General features: G+C 47.7%; 1 protein-coding gene across 1 annotated transcript in view; it reads right to left on the reverse strand.

Annotated features, from left to right (window-relative positions):
* SMYD5 (SMYD family member 5) overlaps nt 1-24,840 on the reverse strand; it is a 42,595-nt gene that overhangs the window by 17,356 nt on the left and 399 nt on the right. The window contains exons 2-5 of the mRNA XM_088458883.1: nt 14,516-14,624; nt 8,387-8,526; nt 1,343-1,464; nt 610-679 (exon numbers count right to left, since the gene is read on the reverse strand). Coding sequence (XP_088315009.1) covers nt 610-679; nt 1,343-1,464; nt 8,387-8,526; nt 14,516-14,624 — 441 coding nt within the window. The remainder of the gene's footprint in view (nt 1-609; nt 680-1,342; nt 1,465-8,386; nt 8,527-14,515; nt 14,625-24,840) is intronic.

The raw sequence follows: 24,840 nt of genomic DNA on the forward strand, positions 1-24,840 counted from the left end.
AATACAGCCATAGCCCCCCCACTCCGAGCGCTCTGCAGTATATCCGCACCAGTCACAGTGCGTGACCCGTGTACGGATCCATCACACCTCTACTAATACAGCCATAGCCCCCCCACTCCGAGCGCTCTGCAGTATATCCGGACCAGTCACAGCCTGAGACCCGTGTACGGATCCATCACACCTCTACTAATACAGCCATAACCCCCCCACTCCAAGCGCTCTGCAGTATATCCGCACCAGTCACAGCCTGAGACCCGTGTATAGATCCATCACACCTCTACTAATACAGCCATAGCCCCCCCACTCCGAGCGCTCTGCAGTATATCCGCACCAGTCACAGCCTGAGACCCGTGTACAGATCCATCACACCTCTACTTATACAGCCACAGCCACCCCCATTCCGAGCGCTCTGCAGTATATCCGCACCAGTCACAGCGTGTGACCCGTGTACGGATCCATCACACCTCTACTAATACAGCCATAGCCCCCCCACTCCGAGCGCTCTGCAGTATATAAGCACCAGCTATAATGTGAGGAACCATCACATGTCTAGTAATATAGCCCCCTCCGAGCTCTCCGTAGTATTATCTGTAATAGAATAGAACCCACCTGTTTAATGGTAGCCACCATCCTCGCCATCAGCATAATGCTAGCCGTCTCCGGGGGGTAATGGATGTTCCTGGATGGAGAGGTGGGGGGTCCACAGGTCAGAGACATGCGTGTAGTTGTGTAATAACCGGTGTCACCAGTGGTTAATATGTTGATATATAAAACTGACTTAATGTCTTATAACCCATTTCCCTTTTTTTATTATTTATATACCTGGCATTGCCTTTATCATGTTATCATTTGTATAATATGCAGATCTATATGCTACTTCTTTGATGCCCTTATTTGCTATTATATAATTGGTTATGTTACTTTTTCTAAAAATGGCAATAAAAATAACAGGTGTCACACAGAGATCCCGTGTTACGGGGCGGCCTGGGTGACCAATTGCATCACACAATACAGAACTTGCGCTCATGTCTGGTTACTAGTTATTGTGTCATTATACCTGCATCTCTTTACCTGTCTACTGTGAAAGGTTACTAACTGATGGTGGCACTGTTCTGCCTCATGTTGCACTAACAGGCATGGAGATAGTACTACACCCATGCGATAATGTACATAACCTCTTAATTATGCATTTAGCAGGAATCAGGTTTTAACCCAACAGGCAGAAGCCGACAACATACAAAAAAATCACCACTCCCTTTGGCTATTATGACAGGTATCCTGTGACGGAGTACGAACACGGCTCTATGATGGCCAAGAAGAAGCAGGTTCCCTAGTCTCTTACCGCCAGGCTTCCTCCAGCTTGTTGAGGGGATGTGCAGGATTGTCCCTGGCAGTCCCGAGACACAGGACCTGGTGGTATTGCTCCTTGGCTGCTTTCAGGCACTCTGCACTACAGTAGGACACCTGCACATTAAGGACGTTACAGTTAGGACCATAAGACAATTTGGTGCGACAGCACACCCCAAACCATCAAACCTTCTTACATAACCTAGTTCTTACTCTAAAGCCAGAACCTCCTTACCTAACCTAATTCTCAATCCAAACTGAGAACCGCCTTCCCTAACCTAGTTCTCACTCCAAAACAAGAACTTCCTTACCTAGTCTAATCCTAACGTAGTTCTCACTTCACAGCCAGAACCTCCTTACCTAACCTAGTTCTCACTCCAAAACTAGAACCTCCTTACCTAACCTAGTACTCATTTCCAAGTCAGAACCTCCTTACCTAACCTAGTTCTCACTCCAAAACTAGAACCTCCTTACCTAACCTAGTACTCATTTCAAAGTCAGAACCTCTTTACCTAACCTAGTTCTCACTCCAAAACTAGAACCTCCTTACCTAACCTAGTACTCATTTCAAAGTCAGAACCTCCTTACCTAATCTAGTTCTCACTCCAAAACCAGAACCTCCTCCAAAAGAAGAACCTCCTTACCTAACCTAGTTCTCAAGTTAAACCAAAACTATGGTCTGTTCAATGATCAATGTAATTTTGACATTGCTTCATAATGGAGAACAAGTCTACAGGTTGGAACAAGGTAAGTAACACAGTTAAGTAAGACAGGCCATGTAAACGCCAAGCTCCTCCCCAGCTGTAGCCTGACTGGCATATGCCAAGTGTTCCTCTCCCCCTGCGTCTGACACCTTCCATCTCCCCTAGATAAGGGGGCCAGGACAGGTACTCAGCTTTGCCAGTCAGCAGTACTTGGGTTACATAGATAATCTGGATGTTAATTTCATTGTTCTCCTTCCAAATGGGGTGTTAACAAGGTGCTGTGCATGTGAGTAAGGAAGGAAGGATGAAGGAGGGGGTAAATCATGTTTCTTCTTCAGGGTCCATAGGCTCCAAAGGAAGACCTTGGGGTTTAGGTGATGGAAAGGACATCCGGGCACCATGCAGTTAAATTTTTACTCCCAGGATGCACTGGGCCTCTCCCCATACCCCACCCCCGAGCCAGAGGCACCTCAGTTTCGTTTGGTGCCCGGCCGGAGTCGGGTCACTGTAACGCAGGTGGGGCTGTTTACAGCCCCAGAAGAATTTCACATTATCTTCAAGTTTATCTTCAGAGCGGACAGCGTCGGACGGTCCAGTGGACGTTCACGCTGCCGCTCAGTCACCCCGCCGGCGCCGAGAGGCCAGTACTGATCTGGGGGGATCTTGGCGGGATCCCGGGGTCTGTGCTAGCCAGACCTTGCGGGACTTCCAGGACTGCAGCCGGATGTACGGGGAGCAGCTAAGAAGTGGATCACTGCATGCGGTGGTCCGCTTGTAGCAGTCCTTTTCCTCCGGGTCTCAGGGGACGGAGCAGGGATGACGGCAGTGAAGCCAAGCACAGACAACCCGCGCTTCCACTAGACTACCAGGGACTTATACTGGTGCGCATACCAGCGTCCCGGGAGTTAATTGCCAGCCAGGGGAGGCAGCTATCCCTGTTCACAGCGGCTCCTCCCCTCTGCTCAGCGCGCCTTTCCACTGCGGTCTGGCTTGGCTGAGGCAGTACTCCTCCTACGGGCATGCCCCCTCTGTGGTCTCTGGCGGCCATTTTCTTCCTCTGGCAAGTCGCAGGACGTCGTGGAGCCAGGGTCCCCCTACATATCTCACCACCTGGTCACCGTATGTAGCACTATAGCCTACCAGACACTAAGTCTGTGTAGTTGACTTGTAGTGCCACTGCGCAGGTGTTTTCTGCATTGTATGTGACTTTATGCAGGTCTGGAGTACCAGACGTCCGGCAGCCAAGCCTGACAGGACGGGGCTCCCAGGGTGGGAGGCAGACTTCTTCAGTTCGCCCCGTGCTGGTGTCAGACCACCACAGACACTTGGGTAAGGGAAGTGGTCTCTCACGGGTACGCCCTCTCCCTCCACAGAAGGACTCCCCATCAGTTTTTCTGCGCAGGCCCTCTGTCAGACAAAGACAAGGCATTACAAATCCAGAAGGCCATACAATCCTTGCTTCAAGCAGTTGTCATCGTCCCTGTCCCGTTACCTCAGAGAGGAACGGGTTATTACTCCAATCTCTTTCTGGTTCAGAAACTGAACAGATCCCATCGGCCTATCCTCAATCTCAAGTCCCTGAACAAATTCCTCAGGGTACCTCGGTTCAGGATGGAAACCCTCTGCTCAATTATACTGGCTATGGAACCTGGGGATTTTATGGTATCGCTGGATATTCAGGATGCATACCTGCATATTCCGATTGCTTCATCTCACCAGCGTTTTCTCCGTTTTGCTATACTGCAACAACATTTCCAGTTTCGGGCTCTGCCGTTTGGCCACTCTACTGCACCTCGGGTGTTTACCAAAGTTATGGCAGTCATGGCAGCACATCTACGGCAGCAGGGTCTTCGCCTGTTGCCTTACCTGGATGACCTCTTATTGTTGGCAGGGTCTCCAGAAGTACTTCTCCACCATCTACAGCTTACAAATTTCTGTGCTTCAGACTCACGGGTGGTTGATCAATTGCATGAAGTCCTCCCTGACTCCATTCCAGGGGATGCTCCATCTAGGAGCTCTGTTGGATTCCCAACAGCTGAGGATCTTTCTGACCGCAGAAAAGATCTCCACTTGGCAGACGCGAGTACGCAGATGCCTCCGCAGTCACAGTGTCTCCATCCACTCAGCAATGCAGGTACTGGGATCCATGGTATCGACTTTCGACATGGTGGAATATGCCCAATTTCATTCCAGGCCTCTGCAGAATTGATCTTCTCCAGGTGGAACGGATTACCCCATCGGATAAAAGCACAAACTATGGTGCCCTCTCCGGAGGTGCATCTGTCTCTTGACTGGTGGCTGCAGACGTGTCACCTCACCAAGGGGTGCCCCTTTTGGATTCCGGAATGGGTCCCCCTGTCGATGGATGCCAGTCTCCGGGGTTGGGGCGCAGTGACAGGTCCACACCAGTTTCAGGGATGGTGGACAGCAGAGGAGTCTGCCCTACCAATGAACAGCAAGCCAGCTTATACTTCACGAAAATCTGTGCAAGTTCAGTCAGACAACGCCACGACTGTGGCTTACATCAATCATCAAGGAGGAACTCGAAGTCAGACGGCAATGACAGAGGTGTCACGCATTCTGACATGGGCAGGTGGTCATCTCCCAGCCATATCGGCAGTGTTCATTCCGGAAGTTCTCAATTGTGAAGCAGACTTCCTCAGCCGTCACGACGTGCATCCAGGGGAATGGTCTCTTCACCAAGAGGTGTTTCAGCTCCTAGTGGACAAGTGGGGCCTTCCAGACGTGAACCTCATGGCCTCCCAACACAATCACAAACTGCCAGTGTACGGGTGGTCGGTACAGTGGACCTTCCAGTTTGCATACCTGTTCCCTCCAGTCTCCCTTCTTCCTCGAGTAATTCGGAAGTTCAAACAAGAAGGAGGCACCGTCCTGCTGGTGGCTCCAGCGTGGCCCCGACAACACTGGTACTCGGTTCTAATAAATCTCTCCATCAACACTCCGTTGCTGTTGCCTCAACGTCCGGACCTGTTGTCTCAAGGTCCTTGCCTTCACCCGGACCTGGGTCATCTGTCTTTGACAGCGTGGCTCTTGAGACCTGGCTTCAAATGGGCTTTGCTCTGGTCACCGGTTTTTCCGTCTCCTTCTACGTGAGAATGTGATTATTGAGTGTTCCAGACTTTCTTCTGTCTCTTTTATCCTCCTCCAGCCTTTGGCTTACTAAGAACGAACTGAGGTGCCTCTGGCTCGGGTGTGGGGTATAGGGAGAGGCCCAGTGCATCCTGGGAGTAAAAATTAACTGCATGGTGCCCGGATGTCTTGGCCATCACCTAAACCCCAAGGTCTCCCTGTGGACCCTATTGACTTCAAACAGAGAGACAACAAAGGTAAGCTCCCGGAGCTATTCAATTCAGTGCGCTGTGTGGTCGGAGAGTGATGGTTCTCGCGCCTTAACAAGGGTGTTAAGGCGCAGTAACTGGCATTCTCTGACCAAAGTGTCGGGCGCGCAGCTATTAGTGCCGCACTAAGCAGAAAAACAGCTGTGCACTTTGGTTGGATTTCTCCTCGCATCCCCAGGTGGGTGCGAGAAGAAATCCTCAGCCCGTCCAAACAGCGCGGTGTATTGAATAGCTTCGGGAGCTCCCTCCTGCGGCTATTCAACATCGCGTTGAATTGAATCACACCCATTGTCTGCAAAATCCTATTATCCAATACACCCAGAATTTCTTTGCTCTCTCACTATAAAGGGGCCAATCCATTAGCAGATAAATTGAACGATAGAACGATATATCGTTCAATTTATCTGCTATGGACCCTGAACGATGACAGATGCGCACTCCCACGCCGATAAACTGAATCTTTAATTTCTCCAACATGTTGGTCAATTATCGCATATCGCTGCCAGACATTAGAAATATCTGGCAGTTTATATGCGGTAAACGACCAAAGATATTAGCAGCAGCTACAGAGCGCTGGAGAGAAAAAAAACACTCCCTGAATGATGTCATGCGATATAGTTCATCGTTTGCCAAAATCTGTCATGTACATGACAGATATCGTTCAGCACAGCCACCGGAATTTTAAAGGGATATCTTATTTTTCATTGCTCAGAAATACATCTGCTAATAGATAGGCCCATGAAGACTCCATGAAAGGAGACGTTCCCTGACCTCTCAGCATTGCGATCAATGAAATGTTATTCAGTTACCATAGAACACTTTCCTGAACACTTATAGGACAACTGGAGACATATGGGGAGGTGGAATAAGCACTCCACATACTGCACGGTGCCTACAGAGAGAACTGCTGACTATAGGAAGAACCACTGACCCTCATAGGTAATGAAAGCACGCGTGTCCAATATGTACAAATACCCTACACCCCAACCAGTGTGCCCACTATGTACAAACACAATACACCACTACCAGTGTGCCCACTATGTACAAATACCCTACACCCCAACCAGTGTTCCCAATATGTACACCCACCATACACCACTACCAGTGTGCCCACTATGTACAAATACCCTACACCCCAACCAGTGTGCCCAATATGTACAAATACCCTACACCACAACCAGTGTGCCCAATATGTACACATACCCTACACCCCAACCAGTGTGCCCAATATGTACACATACCCTACACCCCAACCAGTGTGTCCAATATGTACAAATACCCTACACCCCAACCAGTGTGCCCACTATGTACACCCACCATACACCACTACCAGTGTGCCCACTATGTACAAATACCCTACACCCCAACCAGTGTGCCCACTATGTACACCTGCCATACACCACTACCAGTGTGCCCACTATGTACAAATACCCTACACCCCAACCAGTGTGCCCAATATGTACAAATACCCTACACCCCAACCAGTGTGTCCAATATGTACAAATACCCTACACCCCAACCAGTGTGTCCAATATGTACAAATACCCTACACCCCAACCAGTGTCCTCACTGTGTACACCCACCATACACCACTACCAGTGTGCCCACTATGTACAAATACCCTACACCCCAACCAGTGTGCCCAATATGTACAAATACCCTATACCCCAACCAGTGTGCCCAATATGTACACATACCCTACACCACAACCAGTGTGCCCAATATGTACACCCACCATACACCACTACCAGCGTGCCCACTATGTACACACACCCTACACCACACACACACACCCTACACCACACCCAGTGTGCCCACTATGTACACACACCCTACACCACAACCAGTGTGCCCACTATGTACACACACCCTACACCACAACCAGTGTGCCCACTATGTACACACACCCTACACCACAACCAGTGTGCCCAATATGTACACATACCCTACACCCCAGTGTGCCCAATATGTACATCCACCATACACCACTACCAGCGTGCCCACTATGTACACATACCCTACACCGCAACCAGTGTGCCCACTATGTGCACACACCCTACACCACAACCAGTGTGCCCACTATGTACACACACCCTACACCACAACCAGTGTGCCCACTATGTACACACACCCTACACCACAACCAGTGTGCCCACTATGTACACACACCCTACACCACAACCAGTGTGCCCACTATGTACACACACCGTACACCACAACCAGTGTGCCCACTATGTACACACACCCTACACCACAACCAGTGTGCCCACTATGTACACACACCCTACACCACAACCAGTGTGTCCAATATGTACACATACCCTACACCCCAGTGTGCCCACTATGTACACACACCCTACACCACAACCAGTGTGCCCACTATGTACACACACCCTACACCACAACCAGTGTGCCCACTATGTACACACACCCTACACCACAACCAGTGTGCCCAATATGTACACATACCCTACACCCCAGTGTGCCCAATATGTACACATACCCTACACCACAACCAGTGTGCCCAATATGTACACATACCCTACACCACAACCAGTGTGCCCAATATGTACACCCACCATACACCACTATCAGCGTGCCCACTATGTACACATACCCTACACCACAACCAGTGTGCCCACTATGTACACACATCCTACACCACAACCAGTGTGCCCACTATGTACACACACCATACACCACAACCAGTGTGCCCACTATGTACACACACCCTACACCACAACCAGTGTGCCCAATATGTACACACACCCTACACCACAACCAGTGTGTCCAATATGTACACACACCCTACACCACAACCAGTGTGCCCACTATGTACACACACCCTACACCACAACCAGTGTGCCCACTGTGTACACACACCCTACACCACAACCAATGTGGAACTTGCTGTATGTCCCCGGTGGTCTCCTTAGTCTATATATCCCTTGATCCTCCATAAACCCCTTGCATTACCTGGCACTGCGGGCACAGCTGGTGGAGCCCATTTTGGATTGTGCAGAGCTCAGGATAGGGGAGAACCACATGGACGTTCCCCGATAGTCTCTGAGCATTCTCTTCAGCCGTCTCCAGAGATCGCAAGCAGTGGTCGCAGGCTGCAAAGAGAAAGTGCGCGTCAGAATGCAAACGTCAGGGACTGTCTAGCTGCAGGAATAGGGATAATAGAGACACATCAGACACTTATCTGCTATGCGCGCGTATTAATCAGCCACATACGGAGACAGACTTCATGTAGACTGTCCTGATCATAAGCTCACCAGTAACAATCCTCATGGTCAGGGCAACGAGTGACAAAATCAGCTTCCACTCCGGAGTGATCAGATCATTGTGTGGGGGGCACTGCTAATACCCAAATGTAGATGATACACAGGCATCTTCTGACTACAACTACCAGCATATGCGGGAGATTGGAACCATCTAAATAGTACTTCTAGGGCCATGGGATGTATTGGGCCATGGGACGTACTGGGGCCATGGGACGTACTGGGGCCATGGGACGTACTGGGGCCATGGGACGTACTGGGGCCATGGGACGTACTGGGGCCATGGGACGTACTGGGGCCATGGGACGTACTGGGGCACGGTGTTGCAAGTTAGAGCAAATTTTTCGATATGGTCATGGATGTTACTGCGTGGAGGGGGGGAGGGGGAGAGAGAAACACATGTAAAAGGTGGAAGATGAGGTAGAGAAATATTCACTTACTAGGCCCATGTGACTGGGCGAGGGAAATGCCAGAATTCCCATTGGGAATTAATGGAAGAGGTTCTGCCCAGCAGGTGTAAATAGCTATACAGGACACTATGGGCCTGATTCAGACCCACTCGCGAGCGGCTGTCCGCTCGCAAGTGGGTCGATGTTGTGCACTGCGCATTCGCATGACGGCGGGAACTCTGTCGTGCGCATGCGCCAGACGCGACGAGCGAAGGACTTTCCTTCGCTCGTTGTGTCTGATCAAAGGGGGCGTGCTGTCGATGTTGATTGACAGCACGCCCCCTTTGGAGGGCGTGCCTCCCTGACGGGGGCGTTCCCAAGGGAACGCCTACCGTCAGAAGCCGGCCCACTGACATCACTAGTGATGTCAGTGGGAGTGATTTTGGCTCTGATAGAGCCAAAATCACTCCGGGCCTTGCGGTTGAAAACCTCAACCGCAGGCTCCGGCTCGCAGTGGCGATGGTCGCGATGGTCAAGACCATCGCGGCCATCAAACTGCACGCTCGTATAGGCTGTGGGTGGTGACCCACAGCTATACGAGCGTCCAGGAGGACGCTCCATAGTTATGGAGGACGGCCCTCATTCAGAGCGTGCGCTCTGCTCAGAGCGCACGGCTCTGAATGAGGGCCCATGTAATTACATGAAAAGGGGACACAACGATGGAATGAACAAGATACGCTGCACTCTGAGAACATGGAGACACGGAACAGGAGGCAGCAACACTACTTGTCAAGAGGCAATTTGGGAAGTAAAATGGGAAACAAAATAATAAAATACATTCTCAGAGGAAGAGACGTTTCCCGGCCCCACCAGCCGACGGGAGCAGTAAATGAGCTGAGTATGAACACAACAGATCAATGAGGGAATTTATATAAACGGCACCACGATGGGAAGATGATAGAGGAGATGTAATGGGGCAAATCAGGCAAATGTCTCAGTGAGTTACAGACCGAGGCCCGTATTCAATTAGGCGCGAAAAGCCAAGATCCGTGAAAAAGCATCGCCTGTCGGAAACTTATCTCCGTATTCAATTCCACCCGCTTTTCGCGTACGCGGAAAGTCTATGCAATGTAATAGGTGAAAAAGATTTGCCTCAGAATAGCAAGAGAAAGGAAGTGCAACATTTTTATTTAGGGGTGCAAAGATGGGGTAACCGCCCAGAACCCTAGTGACAGCTCCCCATAGGATAACTGCGTCAAAAAATTCCAGAAAAAATTTAACACCACCCCAAAAAAGTATTATTATTATTACATGTTATTTATAGGGCGCCAAAAGTGGTCCGCAGCGCCGTACATACAGTACAGGGTACACAGGACATAACATTACAATACAGTAACCAACTTATAACCAGAACACAAGTAACAAATAGCAACACAATTCTCCATACACAGTACAGCTGGGAAGGTGAAGGCTGTCATAGAAGTGCTAGAGAAGAGGCTGTGAGACAGGAGGGAGGAGGACCCTGTTCCTAGGAGCTTACAATCTAGGGGAGAGGGGAGACAGATGACATGAGGCATGAGTGTGTAGAGGGGGACCTGAGTGCAGGAAGTAGGCGAGGTAGAGATGGCTGAGGCAGGAGGGAGAGCGACCTGCTAACATGGTTATGTGGGGGAAGGGTACGCTTTGATGAACAGTTGGGTTTTCAGTGCACGTTTGAAGCTCTGCAAGGTCGGGGAAGGCCTGATGGAGCGAGGGAGCTCATTCCAGTGTAGGGGGGCTGCACGGGCAAAATCTTGGATACGAGCATGAGTTGAAGTAACCAGGGTGGAGGAGAGCTACCAGTCATTGTCAGACCGGAGTGAGCGGGAGGGAATGTGTAAGGAGATGAGGTTGGAGATGTAGGGAGCAGCAGAGTTAGAGAGGGTGTATGTAAGGAGAGGAGGTTGGAGATGTAGGGAGCAGTAGAGGTAGAGAGGGAGTATGTAAGGAGGAAATGAGGTTGGAGATGTAGGGAGCAGTAGAGTTAGAGAGGGAGTATGTAAGGAGGAGATGAGGTTGGCGATGTAGGGAGCAGTGGAGTTAGAGAGGGCCTTATATGTGAGGGTGAGGAGTTTGAAGAGGATTCTGTAGGGGAATGGGAGCCAGTGAAGGTTTTGGCAGAGGGGAGCAGCAGAAGGGGAACGGCGGGAGAGGAAGAGAAGTCTAGCTGTAGTAATGAGTACAGACTGGAGGGGAGCAAGATGGCAACGTGGGAGGCCAGTAAGGAGAAGGTTGCAGTAGTCGTACTTTCATTTTGGGGCGAAAAAGCACCAAGTGGGGGGACAACTTCAAAAACTAGCGAAATAAGGCTCTGGGGGTGCTCTAAGAAGGGGTCAAGTGATTGCAGGTGCTTTTATGACGGAGGAATTTAACTTTTATTAAAATCTCACTTTAGAGACAATAAAAGATGCTAGCACCCATTTTCAGGTACCCCAAATTTGCCAGGAGTACTTATTTTCTCAAAAAAACACTGCTTTATGCCATTCTTCCCCACTTGTGCAAAGACGCTAATTAGAGGCTATTGTACCAACTTATGTAACCGAAACAGTTTTATTAGGGCTATTCGGGCACCACTACACTGATCCCCAATGTTTCTGCATCTTTTTTTGGGGGGGTTCAGGCTGGTTTCCCCGATTCTGACACCACTTTCGCCTGTTATGACTTCGCATGTTGCCGTTTTCTGGAATTAAAAACGGCGAATAGCGGGGATGCTCGTGATAAGTTTCCGCAGCCAAAAGAAGCAACGTAGGCGAAAAATCCAACAGGCGGAACTTTATCGAGGGTGCAAAACTAATTGAATACCGCCCTAAGGATGAGGAATAAAGATCAGGAACAATCTACGGAAGCCCTATGCAGCTACATGGGCAGCCGCTGGCAATGTAATGGGTGTTCTATTCCACGTTATGGAGTAAGAAGACATCCAGAGTAACAGAATAGAAGCGCACAGTCTGATCTCTCTCCCCTCACATCCGTCACCAGCCCTAGTGAGAGATGTGACATCAGCAGGGAGGTAACAGAATAGAAGCGCACAGTCTGATCTCTCTCTCTCCTCACATCCGTCACCAGCCCTAGTGAGAGATGTGACATCAGCGGGAGGAAACAGAATAGAAGCGCACAGTCTGATCTCTCTCCTCACATCCGTCACCAGCCCTAATGAGAGATGTGATATCAGCGGGGAGGTAACAGAATAGAAGCGCACAGTCTGATCTCTCTCTCCTCACATCCGTCACCAGCCCTAGTGAGAGATGTGACAACAGCGGGGAGGTAACAGAATAGAAGCGCACAGTCTGATCTCTCTCTCCTCACATCCGTCACCAGCCCTAGTGAGAGATGTGACATCAGCGGGGAGGTAACAGAATAGAAGCGCACAGTCTGATCTCTCTCTCCTCACATCCGTCACCAGCCCTAGTGAGAGATGTGATATCAGCGGGGAGGTAACAGAATAGAAGCGCACAGTCTGATCTCTCTCTCCTCACATCAGTCACCAGCCCTAGTGAGAGATGTGATATCAGCGGGGAGGTAACAGAATAGAAGCGCACAGTGTGATCTATCTCCTCACATCCGTCACCAGCCCTAGTGAGAGATGTGACATCAGCGGGGAGGTAACAGAATAGAAGCGCACAGTGTGATCTATCTCCTCACATCCGTCACCAGCCCTAGTGAGAGATGTGACATCAGCGGGGAGGTAACAGAATAGAAGCGCACAGTCTGATCTCTCTCCTCAGATCCGTCACCAGCCCTAGTGAGAGATGTGACATCAGCGGGGAGGTAACAGAATAGAAGCGCACAGTCTGATCTCTCTCCTCACATCCGTCACCAGCCCTAGTGAGAGAAGTGACATCAGCGGGGAGGTAACAGAATAGAAGCGCACAGTCTGATCTCTCTCTCCTCACACACATCACCAGCCTTAGTGAGAGATGTCACATCAGCGGGGAGGTAACAGAATAGAAGCGCACAGTCTGATCTCTCTCTCTCTCCTCACATCCGTCACCAGCCCTAGTGAGAGATGTCACATCAGCGGGGAGGTAACAGAATAGAAGCGCACAGTCTGATCTCTCTCTCTCCTCACACACATCACCAGCCTTAGTGAGAGATGTCACATCAGCGGGGAGGTAACAGAATAGAAGCGCACAGTCTGATCTCTCTCCTCACATCCGTCACCAGCCCTAGTGAGAGATGTGACATCAGCGGGGAGGTAACAGAATAGAAGCGCACAGTCTGATCTCTCTCTCCTCACATCCGTCACCAGCCCTAGTGAGAGATGTGACATCAGCAGGGAGGTAACAGAATAGAAGCGCACAGTCTGATCTCTCTCTCCTCACATCCGTCACCAGCCCTAGTGAGAGATGTGACATCAGCGGGGAGGTAACAGAATAGAAGCGCACAGTCTGATCTCTCTCCTCACATCCGTCACCAGCCCTAGTGAGAGAAGTGACATCAGCGGGGAGGTAACAGAATAGAAGCGCACAGTCTGATCTCTCTCCTCACATCCGTCACCAGCCCTAGTGAGAGAAGTGACATCAGCGGGGAGGTAACAGAATAGAAGCGCACAGTCTGATCTCTCTCTCCTCACACACATCACCATTCCTTAGTGAGAGATGTCACATCAGCGGGGAGGTAACAGAATAGAAGCGCACAGTCTGATCTCTCTCTCTCTCCTCACATCCGTCACCAGCCCTAGTGAGAGATGTCACATCAGCGGGGAGGTAACAGAATAGAAGCGCACAGTCTGATCTCTCTCTCTCCTCACACACATCACCAGCCTTAGTGAGAGATGTCACATCAGCGGGGAGGTAACAGAATAGAAGCGCACAGTCTGATCTCTCTCTCTCTCCTCACATCCGTCACCAGCCCTAGTGAGAGATGTGACATCAGCGGGGAGGTAACAGAATAGAAGCGCACAGTCTGATCTCTCTCTCCTCACATCCGTCACCAGCCTTAGTGAGAGATGTGACATCAGCGGGGAGGTAACAGAATAGAAGCGCACAGTCTGATCTCTCTCTCTCCTCACATCCGTCACCAGCCCTAGTGAGAGAAGTGACATCAGCGGGGAGGTAACAGAATAGAAGCGCACAGTCTGATCTCTCTCTCCTCACATCCGTCACCAGCCCTAGTGAGAGATGCAATATCAGCGGGGAGGTAACAGAATAGAAGCGCACAGTCTGATCTCTCTCTCCTCACATCCGTCACCAGCCCTAGTGAGAGATGTGACATCAGCGGGGAGGTAACAGAATAGAAACGCACAGTCTGATGTCTTTCTCCTCACATCCGTCACCAGCCCTAGTGAGAGATGTGACATCAGCGGGGAGGTAACAGAATAGAAGCGCACAGTCTGATCTCTCCCTCCTCACATCCGTCACCAGCCCTAGTGAGAATATCGGCCGCCATCTTACCTCTGTACCGATACAGCGCGTTCCACTGGAACTGAGAGGACACCAGGGGCTTCTCTTGAAATATTGTTTCTCCTTTTCCTATACTCCGGGTGGCAAACAGCCCCTTTCCCTGGATGAAGAAAAGACGCCATGAGCAGAATTGCAATCATTAGTGTTATAATGAAAGGTTACAGATCAGAGTCTTGGCTCCCGATACAATAACATGGGCAGCAGTCACTTAGAGGCTAGCATGAATTTAAATTATATAATATTTATCCACAATGATTCCCTAGAGCAGGGTAACAGACAAGCAGGAGCCATTCATGCTGTCAGATATACAGCCAGTGTTCAGTCTAGCACCCTGCACCTGTCACAGCCTTTGCAGTCCCTCTTTCCTGCTTGGGGTCCTAGTTAGGCCACAGTACAAGAACACATGGTCCTAGTTAGGTGGGTTCAGGTAAAGACCCTGGCAAAGGGAATGTCAGCGCTTAGAATCCCAGCACCGGAATTCCGAAAATTTGTCAGAATCCTGAAAGTAAGTAGGGGAGTTAGGAGGAGGGTTAAAGTTAGGCACTAGGAGGAGGGCTAGAGTTAGGCACTAGAGGGTGGGGTGAGGGGTTAGGTTTAGGGTGCAGGGAGGGGGAGGTTAAGTTTAGGCACTAGGGGGAAGGTTAGGGTCAAACACCAGGGAGGGAGGGTTAGGGAGAGGGGGAGGGTTAGAATACTGACTGACAAGTGTTGGTATCCTAACCCTGTCGGGATGCCAGCATTGGGATTTTGACCGTCGGGATCACGAGCGCCAGCACCCCATACCCAACCCAGTTATGCCACAGTACAGTAACACATGGTCCTAGCTATGCCACAGTACCGTAACACATGGTCCTAGCTATGCCACAGTACCGTAACACATGGTCCTAGCTATGCCACAGTACCGTAACACATGGTCCTAGCTATGCCACAGTACCGTAACACATGGTCCTAGCTATGCCACAGTACCGTAACACATGGTCCTAGCTATGCCACAGTACAGTAACACATGGCCATAGCTATGCCACAGTACAGTAACACATGGCCATAGCTATGCCACAGTACAGTAACACATGGCACCAGCTCTGCCACAGTACAGTAACACATGGCCCTAGCTATGTCGCAGTACCGTAACACATGGCCCTAGCTATGCCACAGTACAGTAACACATGGCCCTAGCTATGCCACAGTACAGTAACACATGGCCATAGCTATGCCACAGTACAGTAACACATGGCACCAGCTCTGCCACAGTACAGTAACACATGGCCCTAGCTATGTCACAGTACAGTAACACATGGCCCTAGCTATGCCACAGTACAGTAACACATGGCCCTAGCTATGCCACAGTACAGTAACACATGGCCCCAACTATGCCACAGTACAGTAACACATGGCCCTAGCTATGCCACAGTACAGTAACACATGGCCCTAGCTATTCCACAGTACAGTAACACATGGTTTGAATTTCGGTGAAACAATCACCGGCAAGTGAATAGATGCTAAGCGCATGAGCACATCCCCCTCCCGCAGCTCTATAGTAACACATTCCCCTCTCACTGCAGTTGTAAAACATCCCCATCCCCCAGCTGTGTAGCAACACATTCCCCTCCCATACCAGTGTAGCAACACATTCCCTTCTCATACCAGTGTAGCAACACATTCCCCTCTCATACCAGTGTAGTAACACATTCCCCTCTCATACCAGTGTAGTAACACATTCCCCTCCCTTACCTGTGTAGCAACACATTCCCCTCCCTTACCTGTGTAGCAACACATTCCCCTCCCTTACCTGTGTAGCAACACATTCCCCTCCCTTACCTGTGTAGCAACACATTCCCCTCCCTTACCTGTGTAGCAACACATTCCCCTCCCATAACAGTGTAGTAACACATTCCCCTCCATCACCTGTATAGTAACACATTACCCTCTCACTGCTGTAGAGACACATTTTCCTCCCTGTTTAAGTAGCAGTAATTAGTATATATAGGAATATTAGCGTTCCCACTAAGCTATTTTAGCTGGGCACCACGCCCAGTCTGATTTCAAAAGGGCAGAATGCACCCCCCCTTATGGCGGTTTCCCGCTAAAACATCATGCTGGGGTATTGATATGGTTTTTCTCTCACCTATTTTGGTTCCCAGAGTTTCTGCAGTTGATTATTTGTCGAGGGGTGTCTCCGACCACTCTCCGTTGTGTATTACTGTTGGTTCCTCCCTTTCGGAGGGTGCCCGTTTTTGGAAGCTTAACCCATTCTGGCTGGACCTAATGGGTGCTGGCTCTGAGTTGGAGGCTGCTTGGGTGTCCTATTTTGAAGATAATGCAGGTACTGAGGTTTCTCTCCTTTAGGATTCCTTTAAGGCTTTTTTAAGGGGCACCTTTATTAAGTGTATTGCTAACATTAAACTATATCATAGGCAGCGGGAAACTATTCTGGAAACTGCTTATAGGTATGCTGAGGCTCGGTACCTCTTGTCCAGAGTGATCTCAGATAGGGAGACTATGCTTCGTGCCCAGCGGGAGTGGTAGGATCACCTGTTTAATAAATCCAAGCGTAAACTGTTGTTGGGGGGAGTTATTTAGCCTTTTTGGCAAAAGAGGATGGTGCTTCCAGAATGGTCTCTGGTATCCTTGATTCTTCTGGAACGTTGCATACCTCTGCTCCTTCTATAACAGATGTATTTTTGCAATATTACTCCTCTCTTTATGCTACTAGGGTATCATATTCTCCCTCCCAGCTTTGTGCTTATTTAGAGGCAGTCTGTCTGCCCCGTCTTGAGATTGAGGTAGTGAATTTATTAGATGCTCCTTTTACAGAGGAGGAATTGGAGGTTGCTATCTCCTCCTTTCCACACTGTAAAGCTCCCGGAGTTGATGGTGTCCCGCTAGGGGTGTATCAGAAATTTAAAAACTTATTTATTCCGCGTCTCATTGAGACTTTTGATGCTTTTTTGAATGCTGGTTGTCTCCCGCCATCCATGTCGGAGGCCTTGGTTGTAGTGCTCCCAAAACCTGGGAAGGACCCCCTCTATCCAGACTCTTATAGACCTATTTCCCTTCTTACCACTGACATTAAAATATTGGCTAAACTGCTGGCTATTCGTCTTAATTCTGTTATTACTTCTATTATACATCCTGACCAGACCGGCTTCATGCCTGGTAAATCTACTACTCAAAATATTAGACGATTATTTTACCATATGCAAATGTCCCATGGGGATACCTCTGACGCGGTGGTGGTCTCCTTAGATGCAGCCAAGGCCTTCGATTCTGTGGAATGGGAGTATTTATGAGAGGTCTTGTCTAAATTTGGTTTTGGTCCTCGTTTTATTGGCTGGGCCCGTCTTTTGTACTCTTCCCCGGCACCCAGAGTGTCGGTGAATGGTTGTGTCTCCTCTTCTTTTCAACTTGGGCGTGGCACGCGCCAGGGGTATCCTTTAGCCCCTGCATTGTTTGCACTGGCTATCGAGCCCCTGGCGCGTCTTATTCGCTCAGATTCAGATATTCCGGGCATGCGAGTGGGCCATGTAATTGACAAAATAGGTCTTTATGCGGACGATAGGCTCCTGTTTCTGGCAGACGCGGGCACAGCTTTGGATCGTTTGATGGACGTTATTAAGGATTTGGGGTTTTTTCGGGGTTGCTGATTAATTGGTCCAAATCTAATATTTTTCCTTTGACTGGCTCCCTGCCTCTATCCCCCTCTCTCTCCTTTCGGTATTTGGATGTCTCCATTTCACCTATCCCTGCTGACTTTGTAGAATTAAATGTGATGCCCATTACCTCAGCTTTTAAACAAAAGATTCATGTGTGGAAGAAACTTCCGCTTACAGTGACAGGTCGTATTAACTTATTTAAGATGTCCATTCAACCTAAATACTTGTATGTTTTACAGCATTCCCCTGTATATATTCCCAAAAAAGTTTTTTCTCATATTGATTCTATTTATATCTTCTTTTGTGTGGGGGGATAAGAGACCACGGATTGCTCTCCGTACACTTTGTAGATCTAAATCTTCAGGTGGACTGGCCCTTTCTAATTTACGTATTTATTATATGGCTTCACAGCTGTCACAATTGGTGCCCTGGTTATCTGCTGGTACTGATACCGCTTTGGCGGGATTTCTTAGTGTGCAGACAGGCTCCCCTTTAGCTCCTCTACAAATTTTGTTATCTGTAAAATTGCAGGGTAGATCTCCCCCCTTACTTCGACAGGCTCGACTGGTTTGGCATTTTGCTCAGGGATTATTTGGGGATGAGGGTGTGGATCCGGAGATCCCCCTGTGGTATAATGGTGGTTTTTCTGAGCTGGGAGTGCTGGGATCGGAGTCCTTCTGGATTTCATATGGTATCAAATCCCTTGGCCATTTTTTTCATAATGGGGTGCTTCACTCCTTTGATCATTTGTGCATGGAGTTTGGCCTTCCCCGTACGGCATTTTATAGATACCTTCAACTTCGTCATGCCCTGCACTCCCAGTTTGGATCTGACCCTGTTTTATTATCACCTTCTCTTCTTAAACTTGCACTTATCAAATTACCTGTTCGTAAGACAGTCTCCTGTCTTTATAGTGATCTTACCTCTCGTAATTTGCCGGATGCCCTTCTCCCCCTTAGGAATAAATGGGAACTAGATTTGGGTTCTCTTCAGGATGAACAATGGTCTCAGTTGTTGGGCTCTATAAGATACACTTCCCCTTGTGTTCGTTTCCAACAAATCCATTATTTTATTTTGCACAGGTCTTACCGGTCCCCTGTTTCTATTGCACGTATTGATATTAATGCTCCAACTAATTGCCCCAAATGTCATGCTCTTGGTTGCGATTTTCGGCATTTGTTATGGGATTGCCCTAGAGTTAATGATTTTTGGACCTTGGTATGGTCTGATATACAGTTTACTTTCCCCTCATTACCTCCCTTAGAGGCAAAACTTTGTTTATTCGCATTGGATATTGAGGAATTGTTTAATTCAAATATTTATCGTTATGTTTTAGGCTTATCCACTTTAGCAAAAGTAATTATTGCCCGTTCTTGGTGTGCTCCAGATCCTCCTGATATACACAAATGGAGGGCACTTGTTAATGATACCATTGATCATGAAAGGTATGTCTATACTAGTTGTAAAGCCCTTTCTAAATTTCACAAATTATGGGACAGATGGGCTCTTTCTTTTTTGGGCCTTCGTAGACCAATTGGGGATCCAACCGTGTAATCTAGCCTCTTCTTTTCTCCTTTTTCTTTGCCCCGTTCTTTGTTTTGTTTGCTTCCTTATTGTTCGATTATTTTATTTTACTTCCATGCGCGAGCTGTTTATATGTCATATTTGTGATCTCAGGTTCGGTTTACTGCTGATTCTTCTTTGATTGTATATTTTGGTATTTAATTGTACCACTGTACTTTCCTTTTTTTATTGGCAACACTTATTTACTTGTTTATCTGTTTTTTGTTTTGTTTATAATATGTAGAAAATTTTCTAATAAAAATCTACATGATTTAAAAACATCATGCCGGGTGCCCCATGTCGGGTGACCCGTGGGCTGCAGTGTAAGAAAGACGGCATCTATTCACAGAGAGGGGAGAGCTTGGAGGCGGGAAGCAATCGGGAAGCCGACTGCCTAAATACCGGCAGCCGGCTTCCCGGCTGTCATATCCCAGCAAGGGTGAAATGCCGGGCGTCTAGATGTAGATGCCCGCATTTCCCCGACCCCGGGAGACCAGCGCCCGGCATCCCGATCGTAGTGATGCCGGGCGCTGCGAGCGGACAGCCGCGGGGGGCGAGTTAGGTTTAGGGCTCCCGGGGGGGACTTAGGGTTATATTCCCCCTGTATGCCCACGTGGATAGTAACACTGGTAGCTGACCGGTCCTGCCGTAGCAATCATGTGGGGAGTTGCTTCTCAGCCAAGGGAGTGGACTCACTCACAATTTTTCCTAAGAACACAGCCATGAATAAAGAATGGCACCAAAACCTCCTCCAAGAGCAACTTCTCCCAACCATCCAAGAACAGTTTGGGGATGAACAATGCCTTTTCCAGCATGATGGAGCACCTTGCCATAAGGCTAAAGTGATAACTAAGTGGCTTGGGGAACAAAACATCAAAATTTTGGGTCCATGGCCAGGAAACTCCCCAGACCTTAATCCCATTGAGAACTTGTGGTCAATCCTCAAGAGGCGGGTGGACAAACAAAAACCCACAAATTCTGACAAACACCAAACATTGATTAGGCAAGAATGGGCGGCCATCAGTCAGTATGTGGCCCAGCAGTTGAGTGACAGCATGCCAGGGCGAATTGCAGAGGTCTTGTAAAAGAAGGGTCAACACTGCAAATATTCACTCTTTGCATAAACCTAATGTAATTGTCGATAAAAGCCATTGACACTTATGAAATGCTGTAATGTTACCTCAGTATACCATAGTAACATCTGACACTTATGAAATGCTGTAATGTTACCTCAGTATACCATAGTAACATGACACTAATGTAATGCTGTAATGTTACTTCAGTTTACCATAGTAACATCTGACACTTATGTAATGTTACCTCAATATATCATAGTAACATCTGACACTTATGTAATGCTGTAATGTTACCTCAGTATACCATAGTAACATCTGACACTTATGTAATGCTGTAATGTTACCTCAGTATATCATAGTAACATCTGACACTTATGTAATGCTGTAATATTACCTCAGTATACCATAGTAACATCTGACACTTATGAAATGCTGTAATGTTACCTCAGTATATCATAGTAACATCTGACACTTATGTAATGCTGTAATGTTACCTCAGTATACCATAGTAACATCTGACACTTATATAATGCTGTAATGTTACCTAAGTATACCATATTAACATCTGACACTAATGTAATGCTGTAATGTTACCTCAGTATACCATAGTGACATCCGACACTTATGTAATGCTACTTCAGTATACCATAGTAACATCTGACACTTTTGTAATTCTGTAATGTTACCTCAGTATACCATAGTATCATCTGACACTTATGTAATGTTACCTCAGTATACCATAGTAACATCTGACAAAAAGGTCTAAAAATACTGAAGCAGCAAACTTTGTGAAAACCAATACTTGTGTCATTCTCAAAACTTTTGGCCATGGCTGTAGCAACTACCCTTCCCTATCCCCAGTACTGCCCCAGCTGCTAGCCTAATGCCCTCCTTACCCACAGTACTGCCCCAGCTGCTATCTTGACCCCCTCCCTACCAGTACTGCCCCAGCTACTATCCTGACCCCCTCCCTACCCTGAGTACTGTCCCATCTGCTATCCTGACCCTTCTCTACCCCCAGCTCTGCCCCCAGTGTTGCCCTAGCTGCTATCTACCCTTACCCCCTCACTACCCCCAGTACTGCTTTTCCCTAGCTTCTTTCCTTGCTCCCAGTACTGCCCCAGTTGCCATTTAATTTTGCCACCTCCCTAACCCCAGTACTACATACCCCTAACCCCGCCTTGTCCCCCAGTACTGCACCAGCAGCTATCTACCCTTGCCCCCCTCCCTATAACCCTCCTTGCCCCCCAGCACTTTCGCAACTGCTGTCTTCACTTACCTCTCCCTACCCGTGGTGCTGTCCGCCCTTACTCACCTCTTCCCACAGCTCTACCCCAACTGCTGCTTGCCATTAACCCCCTCTACCCCAACTGCTACCTGCCCCCAGCACTGTCCCAGCTGCTGCCTGCTCTCACCTCCCATAATATGTGATGGGACCCAGAAACTGTGGAGTAGAATACCAATTTTTAAAAGAGAGGGGTCCTTGGGACCTAGTGTTCCCGCTAGGCTGTCGGGTTCTGCCTCCACCCGCGGGTCACTGTGTCCCGCGGGTGGTCAAAACGGCTTCGGCTCGCAAAAGTGCCCTGACTCTGGGTCCGGCGCCCTGCCTCCCGCCGGACCTAGAGTGAACACTAGGGACCCACAATTTTCTTTCACTCAGTGGGATCACTGGACCTAAAGTGAACACTAGATTTATAGGAAAGGTGTATATAGTAGTAATTAGTGTATATATATAGGATATATAGACAGGTTATATATAGCAGTGATTAGTATATGAAGGATATAGGCAGGGAAAATAGCAGATTAGTGTATATAGGATATATAAGGAGGGTATATAGCAGTGATTAGGATACATAGGCAGAGTATATATATATAGCATGAGTAGTGTATATAGGGTACACAGGCAGGGTGTGTATATAGGATATATAAGGAGGGTATATAGCAGTGGTTAGTGTATATAGGATCAATAAGGAGGGTATATAGCAGTGGTTAGTGTATATAGGATCAATAAGGAGGGTATATAGCAGTGATTAGTGTATATAGGATATATAAGGAGGGTATATAGCAGTGGTTAGTGTATATAGGATCAATAAGGAGGGTATATAGCAGTGGTTAGTGTATATAGGATCAATAAGGAGGGTATATAGCAGTGGTTAGTGTATATAGGATCACTAAGGAGGGTATATAGCAGTGATTAGGATATATAGGCAGGGTATATATACAGCATGAGTAGTGTATATAGGGTACACAAACAGGGTGTGTATATAGTATATTTAAGGAGGGTATATAGCAGTGATTACTGTATACAGGATAAATGAGGTTATATAGCAGTGATTAGGATATATAGGCAGGGAATATACAGCTGTGAGTAGCGTATATGGAGCACACAGGCAGGGTGTATATAGCAGTGATTAGGATATATAGGCAGGGAATATACAGCTGTGAGTAGCGTATATGGAGCACACAGGCAGGGTGTATATAGCAGTGATTAGTGTATATAGACAGGGTATATAGCAGTGATTAGTGTATATAGGGTACACAGGTAGGGTATATAGCAGTGATTAGTGTATATAGACAGGGTATATAGCAGTGATTAGTGTATATAGGGTACACAGGCAGGGTATATACAGCAGTGATTAGAGTATATAGGGTACACAGGCAGGGTATATACAGCAGTGATTAGTGTATATAGGCAGGGTATATAGCAGTGATTAGTGTATATAGGGTACACACAGCAGTAATTAGAGTATATAGGGTACACAGGCAGGGTATATAGCAGTGATTAGTGTATATAGGCAGGGTATATACAGCAGTGATTAGTGTATATAGGCAGGGTATATACAGCAGTGATTAGTGTATATAGGCAGGGTATATAGCAGTGATTAGAGTATATAGGCAGGGTATATAGCAGTGATTAGAGTATATAGACAGGGTATATAGCAGTGATTAGTGTATATAAGGTACACAGCAGGGTATATAGCAGTGATTGGAGTATATAGGGTACAGAGGCAGGGTACATAGGTGTGTGTATATAGGGTACACAGGCAGGGTATATAGCAGTGATTAGTGTATATAGGGTACACAGGCAGGGTATATAGCAGTGATTAGTGTATATAGACAGGGTATATAGCAGTGATTAGTGTATATAGGGTACACAGGCAGGGTATATACAGCAGTGATTAGAGTATATAGGGTACACAGGCAGGGTATATACAGCAGTGATTAGTGTATATAGGCAGGGTATATAGCAGTGATTAGTGTATATAGGGTACACACAGCAGTAATTAGAGTATATAGGGTACACAGGCAGGGTATATAGCAGTGATTAGTGTATATAGGCAGGGTATATACAGCAGTGATTAGTGTATATAGGCAGGGTATATACAGCAGTGATTAGTGTATATAGGCAGGGTATATAGCAGTGATTAGAGTATATAGGCAGGGTATATAGCAGTGATTAGAGTATATAGACAGGGTATATAGCAGTGATTAGTGTATATAAGGTACACAGCAGGGTATATAGCAGTGATTGGAGTATATAGGGTACAGAGGCAGGGTACATAGGTGTGTGTATATAGGGTACACAGGCAGGGTATATAGCAGTGATTAGTGTATATAGGGTACACAGGCAGGGTATATAGCAGTGATTAGTGTATATAGGGTACACAGGCAGGGTATATAGCAGTGATTAGTGTATATAGGGTACACAGGCAGGGTATATAGCAGTGATTAGTGTATATAGGGTACACTGGCAGGGTATATAGCAGTAATTAGAGTATATAGGGTACACAGGCAGGGTATATAGCAGTGATTAGTGTATATAGGCAGGGTATATACAGCAGTGATTAGTGTATATAGGCAGGGTATATACAGCAGTGATTAGTGTATATAGGCAGGGTATATAGCAGTGATTAGTGTATATAGGCAGGGTATATAGCAGTGATTAGAGTATATAGACAGGGTATATAGCAGTGATTAGTGTATATAAGGTACACAGCAGGGTATATAGCAGTGATTGGAGTAT

Source organism: Taudactylus pleione, unplaced genomic scaffold (genome assembly GCF_031769625.1).
Source record: "Taudactylus pleione unplaced genomic scaffold, aTauple2 ptg000861l, whole genome shotgun sequence".
In the NCBI taxonomy this organism is placed as follows: Eukaryota; Metazoa; Chordata; class Amphibia; order Anura; family Myobatrachidae; genus Taudactylus; species Taudactylus pleione.